The 22,392-nt window shown below is 46.0% G+C and overlaps 1 protein-coding gene and 1 long non-coding RNA gene across 2 annotated transcripts in view; both read left to right on the top strand.

The window, feature by feature from the left end:
- The window catches only part of LOC117194350, a 28,938-nt gene extending 6,710 nt beyond the window's left edge, over window positions 1-22,228 (top strand). The window contains exon 3 of the mRNA XM_033398919.1: window positions 21,203-22,228. Coding sequence (XP_033254810.1) covers window positions 21,203-21,656 — 454 coding nt within the window. The 3' untranslated portion in view covers window positions 21,657-22,228. The remainder of the gene's footprint in view (window positions 1-21,202) is intronic.
- LOC117194353 lies at window positions 17,468-19,156 on the top strand. The gene is made up of 2 exons (XR_004474803.1): window positions 17,468-17,545; window positions 17,599-19,156. It is a non-coding gene; the product is annotated as an uncharacterized LOC117194353 (long non-coding RNA).
- Window positions 22,229-22,392: the final 164 nt, after the last annotated feature.

Below are 22,392 nucleotides of genomic sequence, written 5' to 3'. Positions count from 1 at the left end.
GCATAGGAGATCACGTTTTGTCAGCCAGACCGCCTCTTTGATTTTCGACGCATTCCGAAGTTAAAAGATTTAATGATTTTTCCACATTTGTGCGAAAAGCGAAAGTAACGAACTTAAAGTATTCAATGATTTTCCCATGTTATGCGAAAAGCGAAATTTATGAATATAATTAGAATTTAACTCGAATTACAGTCTTATTATATATTTACTCAATACATTATCAAATATCTTTATATACCCAACCATTACGAATCACCTATTTTTAGTAGTTATTAAGATCATTTACTATGTTGCCATATCGGATTTAATTTTTGTGTTGAGGAAATAATGTTGAAGTTTAGATAAAAGAACAAAATGGACTCAATGCTAGCTCGCGCGTTTTCGTAAAAGGTCAAAAGGGGTCATCGAAGAACGGCTATTCCGTGAGGATGACCAATGGCAGGGTGGGTTCAGACTCCGCATAACATCTGCGGACATATACACCGATGTCTCTCCGTTTTCCTTGGTTCTCACTTCCCTTTCCTCTTTATCCTTCTTTCCTTTCGCTTCCCTCTCTCTTCCTGTTCTCTATCCTCTTTAGCTTCGTATCTTCTTCTCGTCAAATCTACCGTTCTAGCACAAGTCGCAGCACGCTAAATTCTGGCAATATTATTGGTAATTGAAGCCTCGAGTCTGGGTTGATCTGAGGGAGCAACAACTCCAACCCCAAAGCCGACGAGCTAGAGCCGGATGATTATTAGCGTGCCCAGCTCTCTCAAATCGTAACGCCCGTTTTCGAACAGGACTCGTTGCACGTTACAGTTATAATTATTAATAATTTTAAAAGTGGCGCCCAACGTGGGGCCCCAGTGGGTACTTCGAAATATTCCACGAGGACTCCTGGATGATTATATAGATTCTTTCATTTTTTCCCTTTTCTAAATTTTCCGCTTTTATTTTCCGGAGGAGTTATTGCCGTGTTAGAGTCCGCTTGGAAGACAGATAGAGAGAATACCCGTATTCCCTTCTGACCGCGGATTACTGGTTCGGTGACGATTTTTCCAAATATGCAAGCGACGTTAGGCCACTTTAAGCAGAGGAATTGCAGGACGAGATCGACTCCGGTTGACCACCTGACCCTGTAGAGAGTGCCGCGTCATTGGCTTATTGGTGTTCAATGTTAGATTGGTTCTTTTACGCTGCCGCGTCGGAAAATAAATAGACAGCTTTCGAGAGTCTCTTTATCCACGGTCGCTGGAGAAAATCTTCGGTTGATTTTTCTGAAGAAGCATTAGAGGTAGCCATCGAAAGCTGGAAAACCGACAAACCGTTGTTGAACAGTTGTCTGTCCGCTGCGGTGTGAGCTGCTGACGGGAACATCGTTCGTTTTGAGGAATAAGTCTGGAGATTCCTGACTGCCCACGACCAAGCGATTTACTTGAGAGTAGTAACTCTAATCTTTTTCCGTGGTGAGGGAGATATCGGTTGTATGATTAGGACCTTACGATTCGCTGCGTAGCTGCATTGAGTTCAAGCTAGTCCAAGTTAGTTAAAGTTAGTTAAAGTGAGTTCAAGTTAGTCAATTGAGTTCATCATTGGTATTAAAGTTATTATCGGAATTGTAGGTGAATACAACAAAGTTAGGAAGAATTATAGGCACGACTTTGAGTATAGTATTTCTGGCCATGGGTTTGGACAGATCTCCCGGAAAGGAAGCCCAAGGGGCAGGTGAAGGCGTCAGCCCGCTGTGCGCGCTGTGCCAGAAAGCCATACTGACCACGGATGAGGTATTCCGATCGGTTTGCGAGCACGTGTTCCATCTTCCCTGTATGACCACCCATTTAAAGACTAGCAATGTTTGCCCAGTATGTAAAGGCAGGTGTAGAACTGTAAGCGGGGCGGTGCCGAAGGTAGTAGCGCAAAATACTCGCGCTCAGTCTAAGGAACGTGCCAAAGGGGGAGAAGAAGCGAGTTCTTCTAAAAATATAGATCTGGTGGCAATGGAACAGAGATTGCTCACTTCACTAAGCAAACGAATGGCAGAACTGATTCAAAGCTCGGTAGTTGATTCAATGCAACAGTTAACCCGAACCTCAAGTCAGTCCACTGTCACCGCAGCTTTAGACCGTTCTTCAACGCCGTTGTCCGAGCAGTTGCAAGCAACCAACTATGGTGAGGGAACTAGTCCTGGCCATAGACTAGAACCCCAAAGCATAGCTCATCCGTCACTATTGAGAAGCGGTTTTTCTGATTTATCCCAGAGACCGGACAAAGTAGTCCATATACTTAATGGCTGGAAAATTAAGTTCTCGGGAGTCGGAGTATCGATAGATAACTTCATATATAGAGTAGAGGCATTGACCCATCAAACTTTGGAAGGAAATTTTTCCGTGCTTTGCCGGAATGTGAGTGTTTTGTTTGAAGGCAAAGCTAACGAGTTCTACTGGCGACATCACAAGGCCGTAGTTGAAGTTCAATGGAATACTTTATGTGCTGCCTTACGACTTCAGTTTCGCCAAGAAAAAGATGACGTCGACATCGAAGAGCTGATCCGAAACCGAAAGCAAAGGGCAAGCGAGACTTTCGATAGTTTTTACGATACCATCTCTAACTTGACCGATCAGTTGGAAGTACCCTGGACCATTCGGAAGTTGGTCCGTGTATTAAAGAACAACCTGCGTCCGGAAATTTGCCATGAGCTGTTGAATATCGATTTAAAAAGTGTACAGGAGCTCAGGGAAGTGTGCCGCAGGCGGGAGATGTTTTTAGAAGACGTCAAAAGTACGAATGGGTATACCAAAGCTGTTCCATTTCGACGTGAAGTATCAGAACTACTGCTAGATCGGGAGCTACGAGAAGACTCAGACACCGAGAGGGAGTTGGCGGTAGAAGCCATCTCGTTAATCTGCTGGAACTGTCATCAGACCGGTCACAGATATCAAGATTGCGTTTCAGAACGAAAAGTTTTTTGTTACGGCTGTGGAGCCGCGAACACTTATAAACCAAGTTGCGAAAAGTGTACAAAAAACTCCAAGTCCAGCACGCCGAAGTCGCAGTACAAACTGAAGACTTCGAGTGTGCTTCGCCATCAAGGCACAAACACCGATAAACTTCGGAGCCAACAACAGTGACATCACTGATGATTACACCGGACTTTCAAAAAAGCAACAATGATTTAGCGTTGGATTGCAAACTCGGATCAAAAAAAATTTTAACTGGCTGTGAATTACCAGAGACCGTAGGGAAGAATAAATCTCGGGGAAAGAAGCGAATGATTCGATTCTGGCAAGAAGTAAAGAAGAGTAAATCAGGTGTGGCGTATCTAAGCGCTCTCTCTGAAATGGCTAGAGATCCTCGTCCGTTTTTACCGATTCAACTGTTAGACCGCACAGTATACGGTTTGCTGGATTCAGGAGCGTCCATCAGCTGTATAGGAGGTAACTTAGCGAGCGAAGTGATGTGTGGAAACATTCCTTACAAGAGAATCACGGAAAAGGCTAATGGAAGAGCACAACGGATAGCAGGGAAAATGAGGATAGACATCGAATACGGAGGTGATAAAAAGTCACTAGAGATTTATTTGATTCCTTCATTGAAACATGACCTATATCTCGGAATTGATTTCTGGAATTTATACGATTTACTGCCTAGTAGGTTGCGGGTATCAGAAATAGACGCTCCGCCAACGAAAGATAGTGAGGAACAACATTCGTTAACCAGAACCCAAAAGGACCAACTGTCCAAGGTCATAGACGCTTATCCCTCGTTCGCTGTAAATGGCTTAGGTAAAACGAACTTAATCACACACGTGATCGACGTAGGAAATGCCAAGCCAGTAAAACAAAGGCATTTTCCTGTTTCGCCAGCCGTTGAAAAGGCCATGTATACCGAAATAGACCGGATGTTACAGTTAGGTGTGATTGAGGAATCGGACAGTCCGTGGTCCTCACCGATAGTAATGGTTACTAAGCCCGGAAAGGTTCGGATCTGCTTAGATTGTCGAAAGGTAAACGGTTTCACAGAAAAGGACGCTTATCCTTTGCCTCAGATTAGTGGCATTCTTAGCTGACTGCCGAAGCCAGAATACATCACGAGTCTCGATTTGAAGGAGGCCTACTGGCAAGTACCGTTACAGCTCAAGTCTCGTGATAAGACCGCGTTTACGGTTCCGGGTAGGCCTCTGTACCAATTCAAGGTAATGCCGTTTGGATTGTGTAATGCCACCAGCACCATGTCTCGCTTAATGGATAAAGTAGTTCCAGCCCGGTTGCGGAACGAAGTATTCGTTTATTTAGACGATTTATTAGTTGTTTCCTCGAATTTTGAAAAGCACCTAGAGGTTTTGTCAGAGATATCTAGGCATCTGAAACAAGCAGGATTGACGATCAATATTGCTAAAAGTCATTTTTGCATGCGACGAGTGCGTTACCTAGGTCATGTCATAGGAGATGGGGGTATCCGGACAGATCCCGAGAAGATCAAGGCGATCACCAGTTATCCCTTACCCAAAACTCTAAAGGGACTGAGAAGTTTTATGGGTTTATGTGGATGGTATCGTAAATTCGTACCAAATTTCGCTTCGCTCTCTGCTCCATTAACGGACGTCATGACCACCAAACGGAAATTCACTTTGACGGATGAAGCGGTAAAAGCTTTTGACGCCTTGAAGCAATGTCTCTGTGAAGCCCCGGTACTGAGAAGTCCAGATTTTACAAAACCTTTCTACATTCATTGCGACGCCAGCAAAACAGGAGTGGGAGGAGTATTAGTACAGTTGTCCAAAGAGGGAGACGAATGCCCTATTGCCTTCGTTTCAAAGAAGTTGAACAGAGCGCAATGTAATTACACTGTGACGGAGCAGGAATGCTTGGCGGCAATAGTATCTTTGAAGAACTTCAGAGCATACGTGGAAGGTCATGAGTTCACGATCATAACCGAACACGCCTCGTTAAAATGGCTTATGTCCAACACAGATATAAGTTCCCGGTTAGCTCGTTGGGCCATTGCTCTGCAGAGGTATCGATTCAAGATCGAACATCGTAAAGGTGCGCAGAACGTAGTACCCGATTTTTTGTCCCGGGTCAACGAAGCTGAAGTAGCAGCTTTGGATTCACCTGATGGGTCGTTGGTCGATTTATCTTCTAAACACTTCTTATCGTCCGAATATACGGATTTAGTACAGAAGGTCCAGGCTAACCAGGACCAGCTGCCTGACTTAAAAACGGATAAGGGATTTGTGTACCGTCGCGCTGAACATCTGACCGGAGAACAAGTTCACGACGAGTACGCTTGGAAGCTGTGGATACCAAAGATAATGGTTCCCGACGTGCTTGCGCGCGCTCACGACAATTCGTTAGCGTCCCACGGAGGAATCCACAAGACTATTGAACGCATAAGGCGACATTATTTCTGGCCTGGTCTAGTATCCGACGTAAAAGCACACGTCAATGCTTGTCTCGTGTGTAAGACGACCAAAGCCCCGAATTATGTTCTTCGACCTCCGTTAGGGAAAGCGCCGGAGAGTCAGCGGTTCTTTCAAAGACTGTTCGTGGATTTCCTGGGACCTTATCCCAGGTCGAGAGGCGGAAACATAGGCATTTTTATCGTACTGGACCACTTCTCGAAATACATCTTCCTGAAGCCCGTCAAGAAAATAAGCGCTGACGTGGTGGTTAAGTATCTCGTTTGGTGTTCCCGAAACAATCGTATCTGATAATGGATCCCAGCTCCGATCCGAAACGTTTCGAAAGCTTTTAAGTCGGTTTGAAATAACACACACTTTAACGGCCGTGCATTCACCGCAAGCGAACGCCTCTGAGCGTGTGAACCGGTCAGTGATTAGCGGGATCAGGGCGTACCTACGAACCGATCAGAAGGATTGGGACAAGCACCTAAGTCGCATTTCATGTGCGCTAAGATCCGCGTCTCATGCTAGTATAGGGACTACCCCGTACTACATGGTGTTTGGCCAGCATATGGTCACCGCCGTGTAGTGGTCGCTTGTCGGGCGGATAGGAAAGCATATTTGTGTTCTTCGCCTGAAAGTATGCCCGATGGTATTTGTACAATTTATATATTTATGTACATAATATATATATAAATATATTTATATATATTATATTATTTATACAAGTATATATCACACCTCACCGAGATACTTATTAATTATTAAGTTTAGTCCCCATAGTTAGTGTATAGTTAGGTTGGCTTAATTTCTTGTTGTGGTGTTACATGTTAAATGTTCCTGGTCGTGTGAGGGCTAGCGCCATCTAGGGTTGACATTAAGAATATGCTTAAAAACGAACAAAAATCTCCCCACCATGTCCATAACCATTCAAGGTGAATGGCGAAGGATCGTGCAAAGGCAGATCCGGAGAACAAAATTTTTGTTGGTCAGTAGATCCGCCCAAATCTTTCTTTCTCCTCGTGGCCGTACAAGCATTCAGTTGCGCGGTGAGAAAAAAAAAATAATAAAAATAAAATTAAACCGCCGTAAATAACCGTGGTGTGAAACCAAAGTGCACTCGATCGGGAAAAAAGAACCCAAGAAAGCATATTGGGCTCTAATCGAAAACGTGAGTACCGGCCTTCGACAGTGCTAGGAGCCTCGAAGTTAGATTTTCCGACTTTCTCTGTAGATTCCGCTTTGAGGTGAGCAGCCCCAACACAAAAAAAAAAAAAAACACCTGGAGAAAGAAGGAATTAGCACCTCAACCCCATCCCCCTATTTTCGCAGTGCCAGTTCCAACCGGGTAAATATGTGCATGGAGTAACTGTTAGAAAAAGTAGCCTGATCAGTATTTTCAAATTCCTCATTAGAATCGGCACTTAGTTTGGGAATTATCCAAAAGCTGCAGCCCGAGCTTTAAGCCCCCGCACTACGAACCAGCTGATCCACCAAGTCGCGGGCAGTGAACTTTGGCTGCGCGAGACGAGGACAGCCGTCTGAACGGGCTTAGTGCGGCGAAGTGGCGTAACCGTTTCGCATTCAAAACCGGGCCAAGAAACGGAAACCGGTGCTTGCAGTCAGCGTAGGCCCGAAGCCGCTTAAATGTTCCTACCGGGCGGGAAAAAATAGTGCACCACGTGTGTACATAACCTCCCGGCGACCCCTAGTGGTATCGCCTCTCTTGTTCTTCTCGTGATTCGGCCTTACTGTTCCAAACGTTTATTTAAAGTGCAGTGGAGGCCAGCTTTTGTCTTATGTGCACGTTAGTGTCATTATGTAGGCTGAATGAAAACTGTAAGAGATGTGCTCACATACATATGTATACACCGCCCACTGAAAGCCACTGAGGCCAGTAAGATCCCACCGTGACTCGCATTCCCTTGACCCTCGCAGTCCGTTGATATGTCTGTTTTTGTGTAGTTGGATATACTTAGTGTTAATTGTAACAGAAAAAAAAAAACCAGAAAAAAACCCACCAACACATGGAAAGTTTGAAAATGCATTTGATAAAAGCTTAAAAGTTTGAGCTTAAAAGCGTCCGCTCGGCCGGGTCCCCTCCGCGAGCTTATGCCATGCAGCACGCGCTGTACGATTTTGTTTTTGGTTTGCAGGTAAAAGTTTAATGCACCCACACACAGCCACACGCCCAGCTACGAAAGATCTTTCGCCGCGGGAACACAAACAAGAACTGAGTGAGCTTTATAATATACCAACAACATTACATTTTATTGCCTCCCAAAATTCCGCGAGCGTGGCAAAAGCTTCGTTCTTTTTTGCTAGAGCTGTTTGTCGGTCGTTGACCTCACACTTTTAAAGTAGTCACAGCTGATTGGCCTTCTGCCTTTACAATACGCTTGGTAGAACGAATAGTATGTCCAACTACTCCCTGAAGCCGATGTGCTGGGACATGTGTACCTATATTGCGCTATAGTATTATCTTTCTATCTAAGGAAAAATCATTAGTTTATATCGCACTATAAAATATCGTATATGCACTTATAACTATTTACACTTATCGTATTTATTTATCTAAATATTCCCTAGTAATAATAGCTATATCTCTTGTGACGCTTTTCGTTCCTCCTTTTGTCCATTTAGCCTTGTCTTGGAGTTCTCGGTTAGTGTTTCTTTTTTCTTGTAACATGAATATAGTATCTGAATATAGTTTCTAATAAAATGATTGTTAAGATGAATATGTGCTAGACGTTACCGCATTTGGGGGAACCATGCCGCTCGTGAGCGAAATAGGATGACCAATACCGGACACTCCAGGGATCCTGATATTATTATTGGCTCTTTCAGGATCATGGTAGGGTGGGCGTGGCACGACTCCGTGCCAGCAAAACAGAGATGTCCGCCGCGGTGGTAGATCCCTACTCCTTCTCTGCACTATCTTTGCCCCACTATACTTTCCGTACCCCTAACGATCCTTTCCTTGTCTGTCCCCCTCCCATTACCAAAAAGAGTACGCGAATTTTAATAAAATAATACCAGCAGGAGCGAAGCAACCTAACTGGAGGGTTACCCCAAAGAACCCATCCCCATTTCCGACCAGAGATCAGCCGTGGAAGCGAGCGCGTACTCCTTCTCAGTTAGCCGACCACCAGCTTCATCGTGCGAAGATTCTCTTCGTTACTCGTTACAGTAATATTTATTTTATTTGGCGCCCAACGTGGGGCCGAAAGGCCTGAAGGTCAGGTTTGACGTAATTGTAAACGTTACAAAGCGGAGTTACATTAACTTATATGGTTGTGTGTGACCCCAGCCAAACTTGACCCCGAAGCAGAAAAATTGTTGAGAAAGTCCATAACACCTGCGAGCAGTGCATAGTCATGCACTGGCTTAAGACTTTTGTTCCCTGTTTCCCACCCCCCTTCCTTAAAGCCTTCCTTTTGTCCTGGAATTGGATCCTGTGATAGTGGATGCTTATTAGTTTCCGATAACGGTTAGCCCGCATCGGAGTATGATCCATAACCCTTGCTCGATGGTAAGCTGCTCTGGAATCGATAATAGCTTCACCATAGCTTTATTGCCGAGCAGTATATGCCATAGCAGTGAAATCTAGATGGATTCACTGGTATGTGGAAGTTGGCTGGACACAGGGTTATTAGTGGAGTAAATCTACGACCTGCCGCTATACAGAAGCATATTAGTGAATACATTCGCCCGTATCCCTTGGAAATTGACAGGTACCTTGGGTAGCTTTGGTTCAGTTGTCACCGGAGTCAGCTAGAAGAATCAAAATTATTTTTTGTTGCCGCTCAACTCGAATCGGAGTTATTAGGGTGCCTCCGTCTTTTGTTTCTCTCTCTACTTTCTAGTGATTGGTCTATTCGTGCGCCGTTTTATACAGCAGGTTATCGCCGGCCGAACGTGGTACCCCTGGTGCTGGTGCGTTTCTTCGTGCTACGTTTCCGGCCCGGACCGATAATGGCTGCGAAAAAGGTATAGGTCGTAGCACGCAGAGACTATTACAAACTCCCCGTAACCGCTTCGGTAATGTTTCTTCGATGGGCGGCTGGCGAACACCGTCGTGATCCTGGTATGGGCACGCGGGCAAGAACGTCGTCCGTCCCTATGTTTAGGCGTTCGCCGCAGACAGGAAGGGGCCTAGAGCTACTACTTGGGTCACGATTGCCGAAGATACCTTTTCTTTATTTCCCCCTTTTTCGCTCTACCACGCATAGTTATTGGCAACCTTTCGGAGGGAAAGGGTTGCATGGTTTCCCCCAAAATCTCTATCAAAGATCGTTTTTTTTGCTTTCCCCGTTATTATTGTTTCTTTTTTTGTTAATATTTGTCTGAACTAGATTTATAGGAACGTGCTTAAAGCTAGTTAATATATAGGATAACTTTACAATGCCGGTAGACCGAAGCCCGGATTATAGGATTCAGCCAAAAGAGAGCGAAACCTTTTGCTGTGTATGCACGCAAGAAGTCGAATACCCAGGCCAACTATTAGCTACCAGCTGTAACCATTATTTCCATCACACCTGCTTTAGTGCACGTTCAGGAAATAAGAATGTCTGTCCAGTGTGCAGAACTGCGCTGAGCAAATCGACCCTTAATTTGGCAGAAGAACTAGAAGCAGCTCAAGCCTCGGGCAGCCAACCAGGGGCAGTTGCAGTGACCAGATCCCGTTCGAAAACACTTAAATCACAGCAAAACCAATTATCCGCTGCCAATATGCAGAGTGGGGTCCGAAGTGTTAGCCAACCCGAAGGGCCTAGCGTGTCCGGTCCAATGGCCGCTCCAGATCGTCCTAGAGGCCAACCGCCAAACTCTGCGGCAGCAGTGGTGTCAGCTTCAGCAGCTCGAACGGGTCTGCCAGCCACGGATGGTAGCTTGCAACAGACCATTGCGGACGCAGTGTCAGCCGCACTAGCACAGCACACTCAAATGCTAGCTAACGCGATTGAAGCGGGGTTTCAAAGATTGTCGCTCCAGAATGCAGCTCCAGTTCCAACGGAAAGGGTACACCCAGCCCATAGGCAGTCCTCTCCCGTTAGGTCAAATCAATCCTTTGAGCAACTCTTTAGGTTATCCGCCAGGGAAAACGCAGCATTGCCAAACTCAGCGTCCGAGCGACCGACTAACTTGTCAGCCCCACCCGAGTCGCAGCAATCACATCAGTTGCGCGCGGATCGGATTAGCCAGATAATCGCGAACTGGAAGTTGAGATTCTCAGTGCGCTCTTCTATGTCAATAGATGATTTTTTGTATCGCGTCGAAGCTCTGACCAGCCAGACATTAGATAGCAATTTTGAATTGTTATCTCGCTACGCGAGCAACCTGTTCGAAGGAAGCGCGGGTGAATGGTACTGGAGGTATCATAAAAGCGTACCAAGAGTGCGCCGGATTGATCTCTGTATTGCTCTGAGATCGCAGTTTTCGGACGGCAGAACAGATTTAGAAATCAGAACCGCGATCACCCAGAGGAAGCAGAAAGTCTACGAACCGTTTGACAGTTTTTATGAGGCCATAGTGGCGCTTGCAGACAAGCTCGTGCAGCCGATGACCGAGCAGTCCTTGTTAGAGGTGTTGCGAGCAAATCTGCTCAATGAGATACAACATGAGATTTTATATGTGCCCATACCGAACATTGTGCAGTTGCGACAAGTGGTCCGCAAGCGTGAAAGGTTCATCGAAAATACTGCTAAGCCAATCCCGGCTACTCGACGATTTGTTCCTCGCAATCAGGTGAACGAAATGTCCCTCCATACAGAAGGTCTGGCAGAAGCCGATTCGGAAGAAGCTGACACTTTTGATATCGACGCGATGACGCTTTCTTGCTGGAATTGCAATAAACAAGGCCACCGATATCAAGAGTGCGAAGCAGAGCGTAAAGTATTCTGTTATGGATGTGGTAAGCGGGACACATATAAACCATCGTGCCAAAAATGTAGCTCGTCAAAAAACGAGTTGGCTCGTGCACCGATATCGAGTGCACGCAAGTTAGTGTCGAAGGCAACGAATACGGAGTAACCGGGGCTACGTCAAGCTCACTCCCGCTACCTCCTGACATGATAACGACCACTATGATACCAGTACAGGACGACGATCAGGAAACGACCCCTGCGCCTAGCAAAACTCGAGACCGTAAGCGTAGGAAGCTGTTCCGCACGCAGAGTAAAAATGCGCGCAGAGCATTATTAGCCTCTGTTATTAGTAATATCACTGACCTACGACCCTACGCCAATGTCACTCTGTTTGGCAAGACGATAAGTGGATTAATGGACACAGGCGCCTCAATCAGCTGCCTTGGGGGTAAATTTGCAGAAGAGTTATCTCGAACAAACCCTGAGGTCAAGCCGATGAAGTCAGCCGTGCGAACCGCAGATGGGAAAAAGCAAGTTATTCTAGGTAGGATCTCCACACTCATTTGCTTTCGTGGAAATTCCAAACGACAACCCGATGCAAATACCTTTGTCGGAATTACAGCAGAAGGAACTAGTAGCGATAGTACAGATGTTCCCTTCGTTTGCCGAAAAAGGATTAGGAAAGACAAACTGGCTTACACATGACATAGAAATTTCCGAGACTCGGCCCATAAAACAACGCCACTACGCAGTGTCGCCTGCAGTCGAAAAATGTATATACGAAGAGTTGGACCGAATGTTAGGCCTTGGGGTGATTGAAGAATCAGATAGCCCGTGGTCTTCCCCGGTAGTAATTGTGCGTAAGCCAGGTAAGGTTCGCCTTTGCCTTGATAGCCGGAAAGTTAACGGAGTAACAGTCAAAAATGCTTACCCTATGCCCCTCATTGATGGCATTTTAAGTAGACTTCCAAAAGCGCAGTTCATTTCAAGCATCGATCTTAAAGATGCTTACTGGCAGCTTCCGCTTACTCCAAGGGCTCGGGAGAAGACGGCTTTTGCTGTGCCTGGGAGGCCGCTATATCAATTCACGGTGATGCCGTTTGGTTTATGCAATGCCCCACAGACCATGTCCAAACTGATGGATAAAGTTATCCCACCATCTTTGCGAAATGAGATTTTCATTTATCTCGACGACTTATTGGTGATTTCGGAGTCCTTCGAGAAGCACATGTCCGTGTTGAAAGCGCTGGCCGACCGACTGTCTCAAGCTGGACTGACGATAAACGTAGAGAAGAGCAAATTTTGCCTGAAGGAAGTGAAATACCTGGGCCACGTGATAGGGTATGGGATGATACAAACGGATCCCGAAAAAGTTGCTGCTATTCGGGAGTTTCCAGTGCCACGATCGGTGATGTCACAATCGGACCTAAGTTCTAGATTGGCAAGATGGGCTCTCAAATTGCAGGGGTTCAACTTCAAAATTTTCCACCGCAAAGGTAGCCAAAATGTTGTCCCAGATGCTCTGTCGCGGGTGCACACCGAAGATCTATCGGCATTCAGCTGCGATGGATTGGTAGACCTGCAGTCTGATTGCTTCAAGTCGGCAGAATATTTGGAACTAATTCGAAAAATTAAAGGCAACCAGACACAGATGCCAGACATTAAGGTGATCGATAATCTCATATATCGGCGAGCAGAACACGCGGCTGCTGATCAGATCGCTGACGACCTGTGTTGGAAGCTGTGGGTTCCAACGGAGCTGGTGTCCGATGTACTAAAACAGAGTCACGAACAGTCGCTAGCAGCTCATAGCGGCATTAATAAAACGTTGGAGAGAGTTCGACGTTATTATTATTGGCCAAGTTTAGTAACCGATGTGAGAGCGTTCATAAACAGCTGTTCGGTCTGCAAGTGCACCAAGTACCCGAATCGTTCGTTACGACCCCCATTAGCTCCAGTGAAGGAAGCTCAACGAGTGTTTCAGAAGTTGTTTGTGGATTTCCTGGGTCCGTATCCACGAAGCAAATCCGGAAATATCGGTATCTTCGTTGTTTTGGACCTTATTTCAAAATATCCGTTTTTAAAACCCGTAAAGAAATTTACAGCGGAGGCGATAACTCGATTCATGGAAGAGGACCTATTCCATTGCTTCGGGGTACCCGAAGTGGTTGTGTCCGACAATGGAGTACAATTTAAGTCCCATCACTTCAATTCGCTGTTGAAAAAGTACAATGTGCAGCATTTTTATACGGCTGTGTACGCACCTCAAGCCAACGCATCGGAACGCGTTAACAGATCCGTTATTGCCGCCATTAAAGCTTACATCAAGCCAGATCAAACTAATTGGGATGAGCAGCTTAGTTCTATTAGTTGTGCCTTACGATCTAGTCTGCATTCAGCCCTAAACGACAGCCCCTATCGGGTTGCATTTGGACAGCACATGATCACCAATGGAGACACCTATCAGCTCTTACGAAATTTGCAGGTTTTAGAAGATCGTACCGTGAGTTTTGGTCGGGAAGATTCGTTTGATGTGATTCGAAAAACAGCCCAACGAACAATACAAAAACAACACCAACGAAACGAACAGCAGTACAACCTTCGAAGTCGTGAAGTGGCGTTCAAAGTTGGCCAGGAGGTCTACAGACGCAACTTTCAGCAGAGCAATTTCGTTAAAGGTTTCAGCGCAAAATTAGCTCCTACTTTTGTAAAAGCTAGAATAAAACGTAGGCTTGGTCACAGTTATTACGAGTTGGAAGATCCCCAAGGTAGACTTATTGGAAAATACCACGCTAAAGACATAAAGCAGTGACCATCCTAATACAGGTTAACGGTTTTCCTCCAAGCGTCTATCACCCTTTGATGTGATTAACACCAAAGTGTGATCTTGGCCGGGGGGATTTGTAGTGGTCGCTTGTCGGGCGGATAGGAAAGCATATTTGTGTTCTTCGCCTGAAAGTATGCCCGATGGTATTTGTACAATTTATATATTTATGTACATAATATATATATAAATATATTTATATATATTATATTATTTATACAAGTATATATCACACCTCACCGAGATACTTATTAATTATTAAGTTTAGTCCCCATAGTTAGTGTATAGTTAGGTTGGCTTAATTTCTTGTTGTGGTGTTACATGTTAAATGTTCCTGGTCGTGTGAGGGCTAGCGCCATCTAGGGTTGACATTAAGAATATGCTTAAAAACGAACAAAAATCTCCCCACCATGTCCATAACCATTCAAGGTGAATGGCGAAGGATCGTGCAAAGGCAGATCCGGAGAACAAAATTTTTGTTGGTCAGTAGATCCGCCCAAATCTTTCTTTCTCCTCGTGGCCGTACAAGCATTCAGTTGCGCGGTGAGAAAAAAAAAATAATAAAAATAAAATTAAACCGCCGTAAATAACCGTGGTGTGAAACCAAAGTGCACTCGATCGGGAAAAAAGAACCCAAGAAAGCAGATTGGGCTCTAATCGAAAACGTGAGTACCGGCCTTCGACAGTGCTAGGAGCCTCGAAGTTAGATTTTCCGACTTTCTCTGTAGTTTCCGCTTGGAGGTGAGCAGCCCAACACAAAAAAAAAAAAAAAACACTGGAGAAAGAAGGAATTAGCACCTCAACCCCATCCCCCTATTTTCGCAGTGCCAGTTCCAACCGGGTAAATATGTGCATGGAGTAACTGTTAGAAAAAGTAGCCTGATCAGTATTTTCAAATTCCACATTAGAATCGGCACTTAGTTTGGGAATTATCCAAAAGCTGCAGTCCGAGCTTTAAGCCCCCGCACTACGAACCAGCTGATCCACCAAGTCGCGGGCAGTGAACTTTGGCTGCGCGAGACGAGGACAGCCGTCTGAACGGGCTTAGTGCGGCGAAGTGGCGTAACCGTTTCGCATTCAAAACCGGGCCAAGAAACGGAAACCGGTGCTTGCAGTCAGCGTAGGCCCGAAGCCGCTTAAATGTTCCTACCGGGCGGGAAAAAATAGTGCACCACGTGTGTACATAACCTCCCGGCGACCCCTAGTGGTATCGCCTCTCTTGTTCTTCTCGTGATTCGGCCTTACTGTTCCAAACGTTTATTTAAAGTGCAGTGGAGGCCAGCTTTTGTCTTATGTGCACGTTAGTGTCATTATGTAGGCTGAATGAAAACTGTAAGAGATGTGCTCACATACATATGTATACACCGCCCACTGAAAGCCACTGAGGCCAGTAAGATCCCACCGTGACTCGCATTCCCTTGAACCTCGCAGTCCGTTGATATGTCTGTTTTTGTGTAGTTGGATATACTTAGTGTTAATTGTAACAGAAAAAAAAAAACCAGAAAAAAAACCCACCAACACATGGAAACTTTGAAAATGCATTTGATAAAAGCTTAAAAGTTTGAGCTTAAAAGCGTCCGCTCGGCCGGGTCCCCTCCGCGAGCTTATGCCATGCAGCACGCGCTGTACGATTTTGTTTTTGGTTTGCAGGTAAAAGTTTAATGCACCCACACACAGCCACACGCCCAGCTACGAAAGATCTTTCGCCGCGGGAACACAAACAAGAACTGAGTGAGCTTTATAATATACCAACAACATTACATTTTATTGCCTCCCAAAATTCCGCGAGCGTGGCAAAAGCTTCGTTCTTTTTTGCTAGAGCTGTTTGTCGGTCGTTGACCTCACACTTTTAAAGTAGTCACAGCTGATTGGCCTTCTGCCTTTACAATACGCTTGGTAGAACGAATAGTATGTCCAACTACTCCCTGAAGCCGATGTGCTGGGACATGTGTACCTATATTGCGCTATAGTATTATCTTTCTATCTAAGGAAAAATCATTAGTTTATATCGCACTATAAAATATCGTATATGCACTTATAACTATTTACACTTATCGTATTTATTTATCTAAATATTCCCTAGTAATAATAGCTATATCTCTTGTGACGCTTTTCGTTCCTCCTTTTGTCCATTTAGCCTTGTCTTGGAGTTCTCGGTTAGTGTTTCTTTTTTCTTGTAACATGAATATAGTATCTGAATATAGTTTCTAATAAAATGATTGTTAAGATGAATATGTGCTAGACGTTACCGCATTTGGGGGAACCATGCCGCTCGTGAGCGAAATAGGATGACCAATACCGGACACTCCAGGGATCCTGATATTATGAGGGGCGGCTTCAGGATCATGGTAGGGTGGGCGTGGCACGACTCCGTGCCAGCAAAACAGAGATGTCCGCCGCGGTGGTAGATCCCTACTCCTTCTCTGCACTATCTTTGCCCCACTATACTTTCCGTACCCCTAACGATCCTTTCCTTGTCTGTCCCCCTCCCATTACCAAAAAGAGTACGCGAATTTTAATAAAATAATACCAGCAGGAGCGAAGCAACCTAACTGGAGGGTTACCCCAAAGAACCCATCCCCATTTCCGACCAGAGATCAGCCGTGGAAGCGAGCGCGTACTCCTTCTCAGTTAGCCGACCACCAGCTTCATCGTGCGAAGATTCTCTTCGTTACTCGTTACAGCCGGGTCGACATATTCGCTACTCAGGAAATTAAAGTTACTAGACGATCGATCCTTGGTATTCAACAGACCCGACTCGCTTGAAATCATACGCAAGGGCGCCTGTGTACAAATGCAGAAGATGCACGATCAAAACGAGAAGTGATACAACCTGCGCTCAAGACAAGTAGATTTCGCCGTAGGTCAGGAAGTGTTCCGGAGGAACTTCAAGCAAAGCTGCTTCCAAACAGGGTACAGTGCCAAATTCGGACAAGCGTTTGTGAAGGCTCGAGTTCGAAGAAAGCTTGGCGGTGCGTATTATGAATTGGAAGACTTGCAAGGACGATCTTTGGGGAACTACCACGCAAAGGACATACGACAATGATAAGTCGCTTCATGCGGTATCAGCCTAGGAGATGTAACCACCCCTAGTCTGATCTGGTGGGGGGGCTTTGTAGCGGGCCTGAAGCGACGTAGAAGAAGTCGATAGGTTTGGCGGGAAGGATTAATCGGCTAAGATTTGAAAGAAAAATTGAAAGGTAAGACCATGATATCGATCTCGGGGCCAGGGATGCATGCTGCCACCCTTTGACAGGCACAGGGTTACTTTGACCTGTTAACAGGCGCAGGGTTACTTTGACCTGTTAACGCGCAGAGATGCTTTGGACATCTGACAGGCCATGTCAAATTCCTTTTCCGGTTAAAGATCTCGTCGAGATTTTGTAAGAAGTGCCATCATAGGAAAATTCCATTGTGAAACAACTCGACACGGTACGGAAAAGACATACCTTTCGGTTGATCGCGATATTTTGGGTGAGTGCGATTGGAAAAATCCACAGAACAGGTTTTCATCTGATTTTCTGCAGCTCACGCAACCGCTGATTCCCTTGCTCGTACAAGTGGAGTGACGGGGCACGGGAGTCTCGCGACAGATCCTGCTCGGAGGAAAGACGCCACAGCTTCAAAGACCGGACGGTCTTTCGCTTATTGCGTGGGGCAGCGACCCACGCTATTTAAACGCACCCCATCGTCCAGTCGCCGGCTAAGTAAGCCGCAGAGCGCAGTCAGCCGGGGGCTGGAATAAGCAAACGCCTTTCCGCTTGGGACCCTTCGCCTGCGAGGAGCACCCTAGACAGGGTTAAACAGCAGCGCGCGCCAAGGCGCGTGAAGAAGAAGCAGGAGCAAATCAGGGATGCTGCAATGCTAAAGCCACCTGCGGCCTTCGTTTTCTCGGTTGCCCGAGCGCAGACCATGCTGCAGTGATGAAGCCAACTGCGGCCATCGTCTTCCTGGTTGCCCAATCGTCGGCCAAACAGAGGCAGAATTCTGCGCCTTCGGCTGTCCTCTTCGCCCCGACTCTGTCCAGGATTCCTCTTCCAGCAGCTTCAGGGAGCACAGTTCACCAAATCATAGGGTTCAGCGGGGGCTAGCCTCGTCTATTACCATCCTAATGTTTAAAGTATAAAAATCTCACAAAATTTGTATATTCATGAAGAATAATTATCAGCCAACCTCATTAACGTTCAAGTTCCCCCTGGGAGTTCGGGAAATGTGTTCAGAATTTGCAGTTATAAGTATTGTTAAGACATCGCTAGTTTAATTCATTTTCGTTACACATTCGTTAAACTCATATCATGCTTAAGCAATCTTTACAAATATTCACAAGCTATTGTTGTCAGTTAAGTTCGGATTGAATTGTCAGGGAGAAAATTCCCCCAAAAGTTCTGTGGCTCCACATACAAGGAGTAGGTCGAAGTTGGGAATTCTGAGTTGTAGCAAGAGATAGAGTCTTCGTACTGTAAACCACCTTTCCGAATTAACGCTTGTTTTCAGCCTACGCCGGAAGATCAATCTTTCGTCGTTGGAAATTGAACAGTGAGTGAGTAAGCATACCTTCCAAAAGTTGAAATGTACGTAGTTTTGAAAACCAAATGATCCTTGCCCAACCTCGCGAATTTGAAACCTCTGGCCCCTGCCTATTGAGGCTTTGCCTTGAGCGATCTGATCGTTGGCTAATTAGAGATGCCATCTGCATCCAGTCATCGACTGAACTCCGCATAGGAGATCACGTTTTGTCAGCCAGACCGCCTCTTTGATTTTCGACGCATTCCGAAGTTAAAAGATTTAATGATTTTTCCACATTTGTGCGAAAAGCGAAAGTAACGAACTTAAAGTATTCAATGATTTTCCCATGTTATGCGAAAAGCGAAATTTATGAATATAATTAGAATTTAACTCGAATTACAGTCTTATTATATATATACTCAATACATTATCAAATATCTTTATATACCCAACCATTACGAATCACCTATTTTTAGTAGTTATTAAGATCATTTACTATGTTGCCATATCGGATTTAATTTTTGTGTTGAGGAAATAATGTTGAAGTTTAGATAAAAGAACAAAATGGACTCAATGCTATCTCGCGCGTTTTCGTAAAAGGTCAAAAGGGGTCATCGAAGAACGGCTATTCCGTGAGGATGACCAAAGGCAGGGTGGGTTCAGACTCCGCATAACAACTGCGGACATATACACCGATGTCTCTCCGTTTTCCTTGGTTCTCACTTCCCTTTCCTCTTTATCCTTCTTTCCTTTCGCTTCCCTCTCTCTTCCTGTTCTCTATCCTCTTTAGCTTCGTATCTTCTTCTCGTCAAATCTACCGTTCTAGCACAAGTCGCAGCACGCTAAATTCTGGCAATATTATTGGTAATTGAAGCCTCGAGTCTGGGTTGATCTGAGGGAGCAACAACTCCACCCCCAAAGCCGACGAGCTAGAGCCGGATGATTATTAGCGTGCCCAGCTCTCTCAAATCGTAACGCCCGTTTTCGAACAGGACTCGTTGCACGTTACACACACACACAAACACCCATTGCACTTGGGCGGCCGGACCTGTGCCGTTCGAGTTATGTGTGTCGTGTCCGCCATCGTCCTTAGTTGGTGGCCGGATCATCTGCCATGGCATTCAGAGTGCCCTATGGTCCTGGAAAAGGAAAAATCCATCAGCCACACATACGATTAAAAAGGGCTCTCAAAATACTAACCGCCAGCCATTCAGACACACACACACAAACATCCATTACACTTGGGCGGCCGGACCTGTGCCGTTCGAGTTATGTGTGTCGTGTCCGCCATCGTCCTTAGTTGGTGGCCGGACCAGTGCCACTCGCTCTACATTAGGGCCACAATTGCCGACGCACACACACACTCACATCCATTTAACTTTGGCGGCCGGACCCGTGTCGCCACAGTAATATGTGTGCCGTCTACTCCTGGCTCCCAGCTGGTGGCCGGACCAGTGCCACTGGTTCTCCAAGAGGGCAGCCACAGCCACAACGACGACGAGGTGCTAATTGCACCTACTTCTGACGACTTCGGACGACGCCAATTTCGACGACCAGGGGGGACGACGGGGTCGGCCGGTATGCAACGCAATGTCTTTACAAGCATTGTGCTTTGCTATGCCGGCCGATGCTCCGCTGTTTCTTGTCTTCCCTGTAATTATAGAAAAAGATATAGACATTATTTTAAATTGTTATGTTTATTGTAATATTGTAAACGTAAATCAATTGTACCTGGTTTGTCTCGTCTTTGTTCCAGTGTAGTATCTCTTTTATTACCTGTTTTTCCGTCGTCTTCACTCCAGTCTACTACTTAGCTGTATTGTTAATTCTGCAAGTGCTTGTCTCTTTTTATTTAGTATATTTCCTCTTATTTTCCACGCAAAGCACCTGCATTGTTCACCTTTTCTCTTTATCTATTCCTCAATTGACTACGTGTTGCAACACTGCACTTTCTGAATTTTCGATCTCATTTCTTTAACCCCTTCTTCACCCCCCCCCCCCCCCCCCCCCATTGTTATTTTCGTAATTAGTGCGGTTCTCCGACACCCCACTACAAAATTATTACAATCTGTGATAAATCTTCGGCGGCAACGGTGCTGACAATTGATTATCGGTTTCAAATCGACTTTCAAATCAGCATCAGTTGCCGCCACACCACCACTACGGCCTAAATTGAGCCAAAAATGCTAGTCTTCGCATAAAAAAACTACGCCCCTATAAACTGCCCGCCCACATGTACATGCTACATTCCTAGTCGTCTGCCCTCAGCAGGCGGCAAGGGTAGTAGAGGGGACTGAAGACCACATACCGCATTACAGCCAACAAAACATCAAGTTGACGAACTCACAGGGGATTGCAAATCAAATTTTAAGTTAGGGAGAATTAAAAAGAAGAGACACCATACTTTTGAGCGTGGCCCCTTTTCACTTTCTTGACTCACACCACACACACACACACACACTTGCAAATGGAAAGTCGTGTCGTGAACGTTGTGGAGTCGAGACGTGTCTGAGGTTTAGTCCCTCCGTCAAAGTGCCGAATATTTTGTGGAGCACTGAGAGCCCTCAACCCAAAGAGGCTCGTTGCTCGTTGCTCGTTGCTCGTTGCTCCCAGCCGCCTGGCCAAGAAGCCCAGCCTGACGCCGACCACCGGTTCTCAGGCGCCATCGCAGACCATCGCAAAGTCGAGGCCCACCGGTCTCGAGACGATTTTTGAACGGTCCGGCAATGAGGACGACGGGCCCACCAGCAGCCATGCCGTGGCATTCGGCGAGTGCCAGCGCCGCGTACTCGCCCTGGGTACGGGCGAAAAAAAAAGAACCCTGTCGCAGAAGAGCTGCCTGAAGGTGCGCAACACCTTGGGCGAACGCAGCACCCGGCACATGATGACACTGCGGGCGTCCCGCACTACTTTGGACAGCGTAATGCTCGGGGGCTCGGACGATGAAGGCGAGTCGGTTGGAGTCGCTCCCGTAGCTGCTCCCGAAGTCGTTCCCGCTGGAGGAAATGCCGGTACAAATCAGCCGGCACCATTCGTGCTGCGCACCAGCAGGAGGCTCAAGAGTCTGCCTCCGTTTTAGATTGTTGCACCTTCCACCCTCCAAATGAAAGAAAAAAGAATAAAGAAAAGAAAAGCAAAGAAAAGAAAAACCCTCTACAGAATGTCTCTTTTGCTCTCATTGTAAATTGAAGCGCCTCTTTCGGCGGAACCTACCCCAAGAGCGGAAAGCGGAGATCAATTAGAATTGTGAACCCCAAAGCGAGCGATTGATACGATACACTCACGAGTACTCATGCCCAAGCCCGAGTACTCTGTCCAGCATCCACATCGGGGAATCAACATAAATGGGTGGCTCCGCGGACGGTGTTCCAGCAGTCGCGCTTGGGCGGTCCGAGTGAGCAGTAACGGATCTTCTGCAGAAATCAGTGCATAGATACAGTATCTGAAGGATCAAAGTGTTGAAAATCAATTAAAAGGTGATCATCCATCCCACGACAAGGAGAGGGGGCAGGGGGCGAATGGCGCCACACAGATTTCTGTACGGGCCTCTGAAAGGGAATCGAATCGAATCGCTCCAAATTGGCGTTGGAATGTCCAATAATAAACGGTAGATTCTATTACTCGTTAACCCCGCGGGTCAATGAGAGAGAACTATGGCAAAAGATACAAAGTAGCTGCTGTACCCTTGCCACAGCCACAGATACAGATACATGCCTCTGAGAGTGTGGCAGTAATTGAATTAACCTTTGGGTGCCGTCTGTCTCTGTCCGTGTCTGTGAATAAATCGCGGGTCTTGGCTCGAGTAACACTATTCC

This window comes from Drosophila miranda (genome assembly GCF_003369915.1).
Source record: "Drosophila miranda strain MSH22 chromosome Y unlocalized genomic scaffold, D.miranda_PacBio2.1 Contig_Y3_pilon, whole genome shotgun sequence".
In the NCBI taxonomy this organism is placed as follows: Eukaryota; Metazoa; Arthropoda; class Insecta; order Diptera; family Drosophilidae; genus Drosophila; species Drosophila miranda.
Note: the sequence above shows the minus strand (reverse complement) of the source record. Positions and strands in the feature narration are given on the sequence as shown.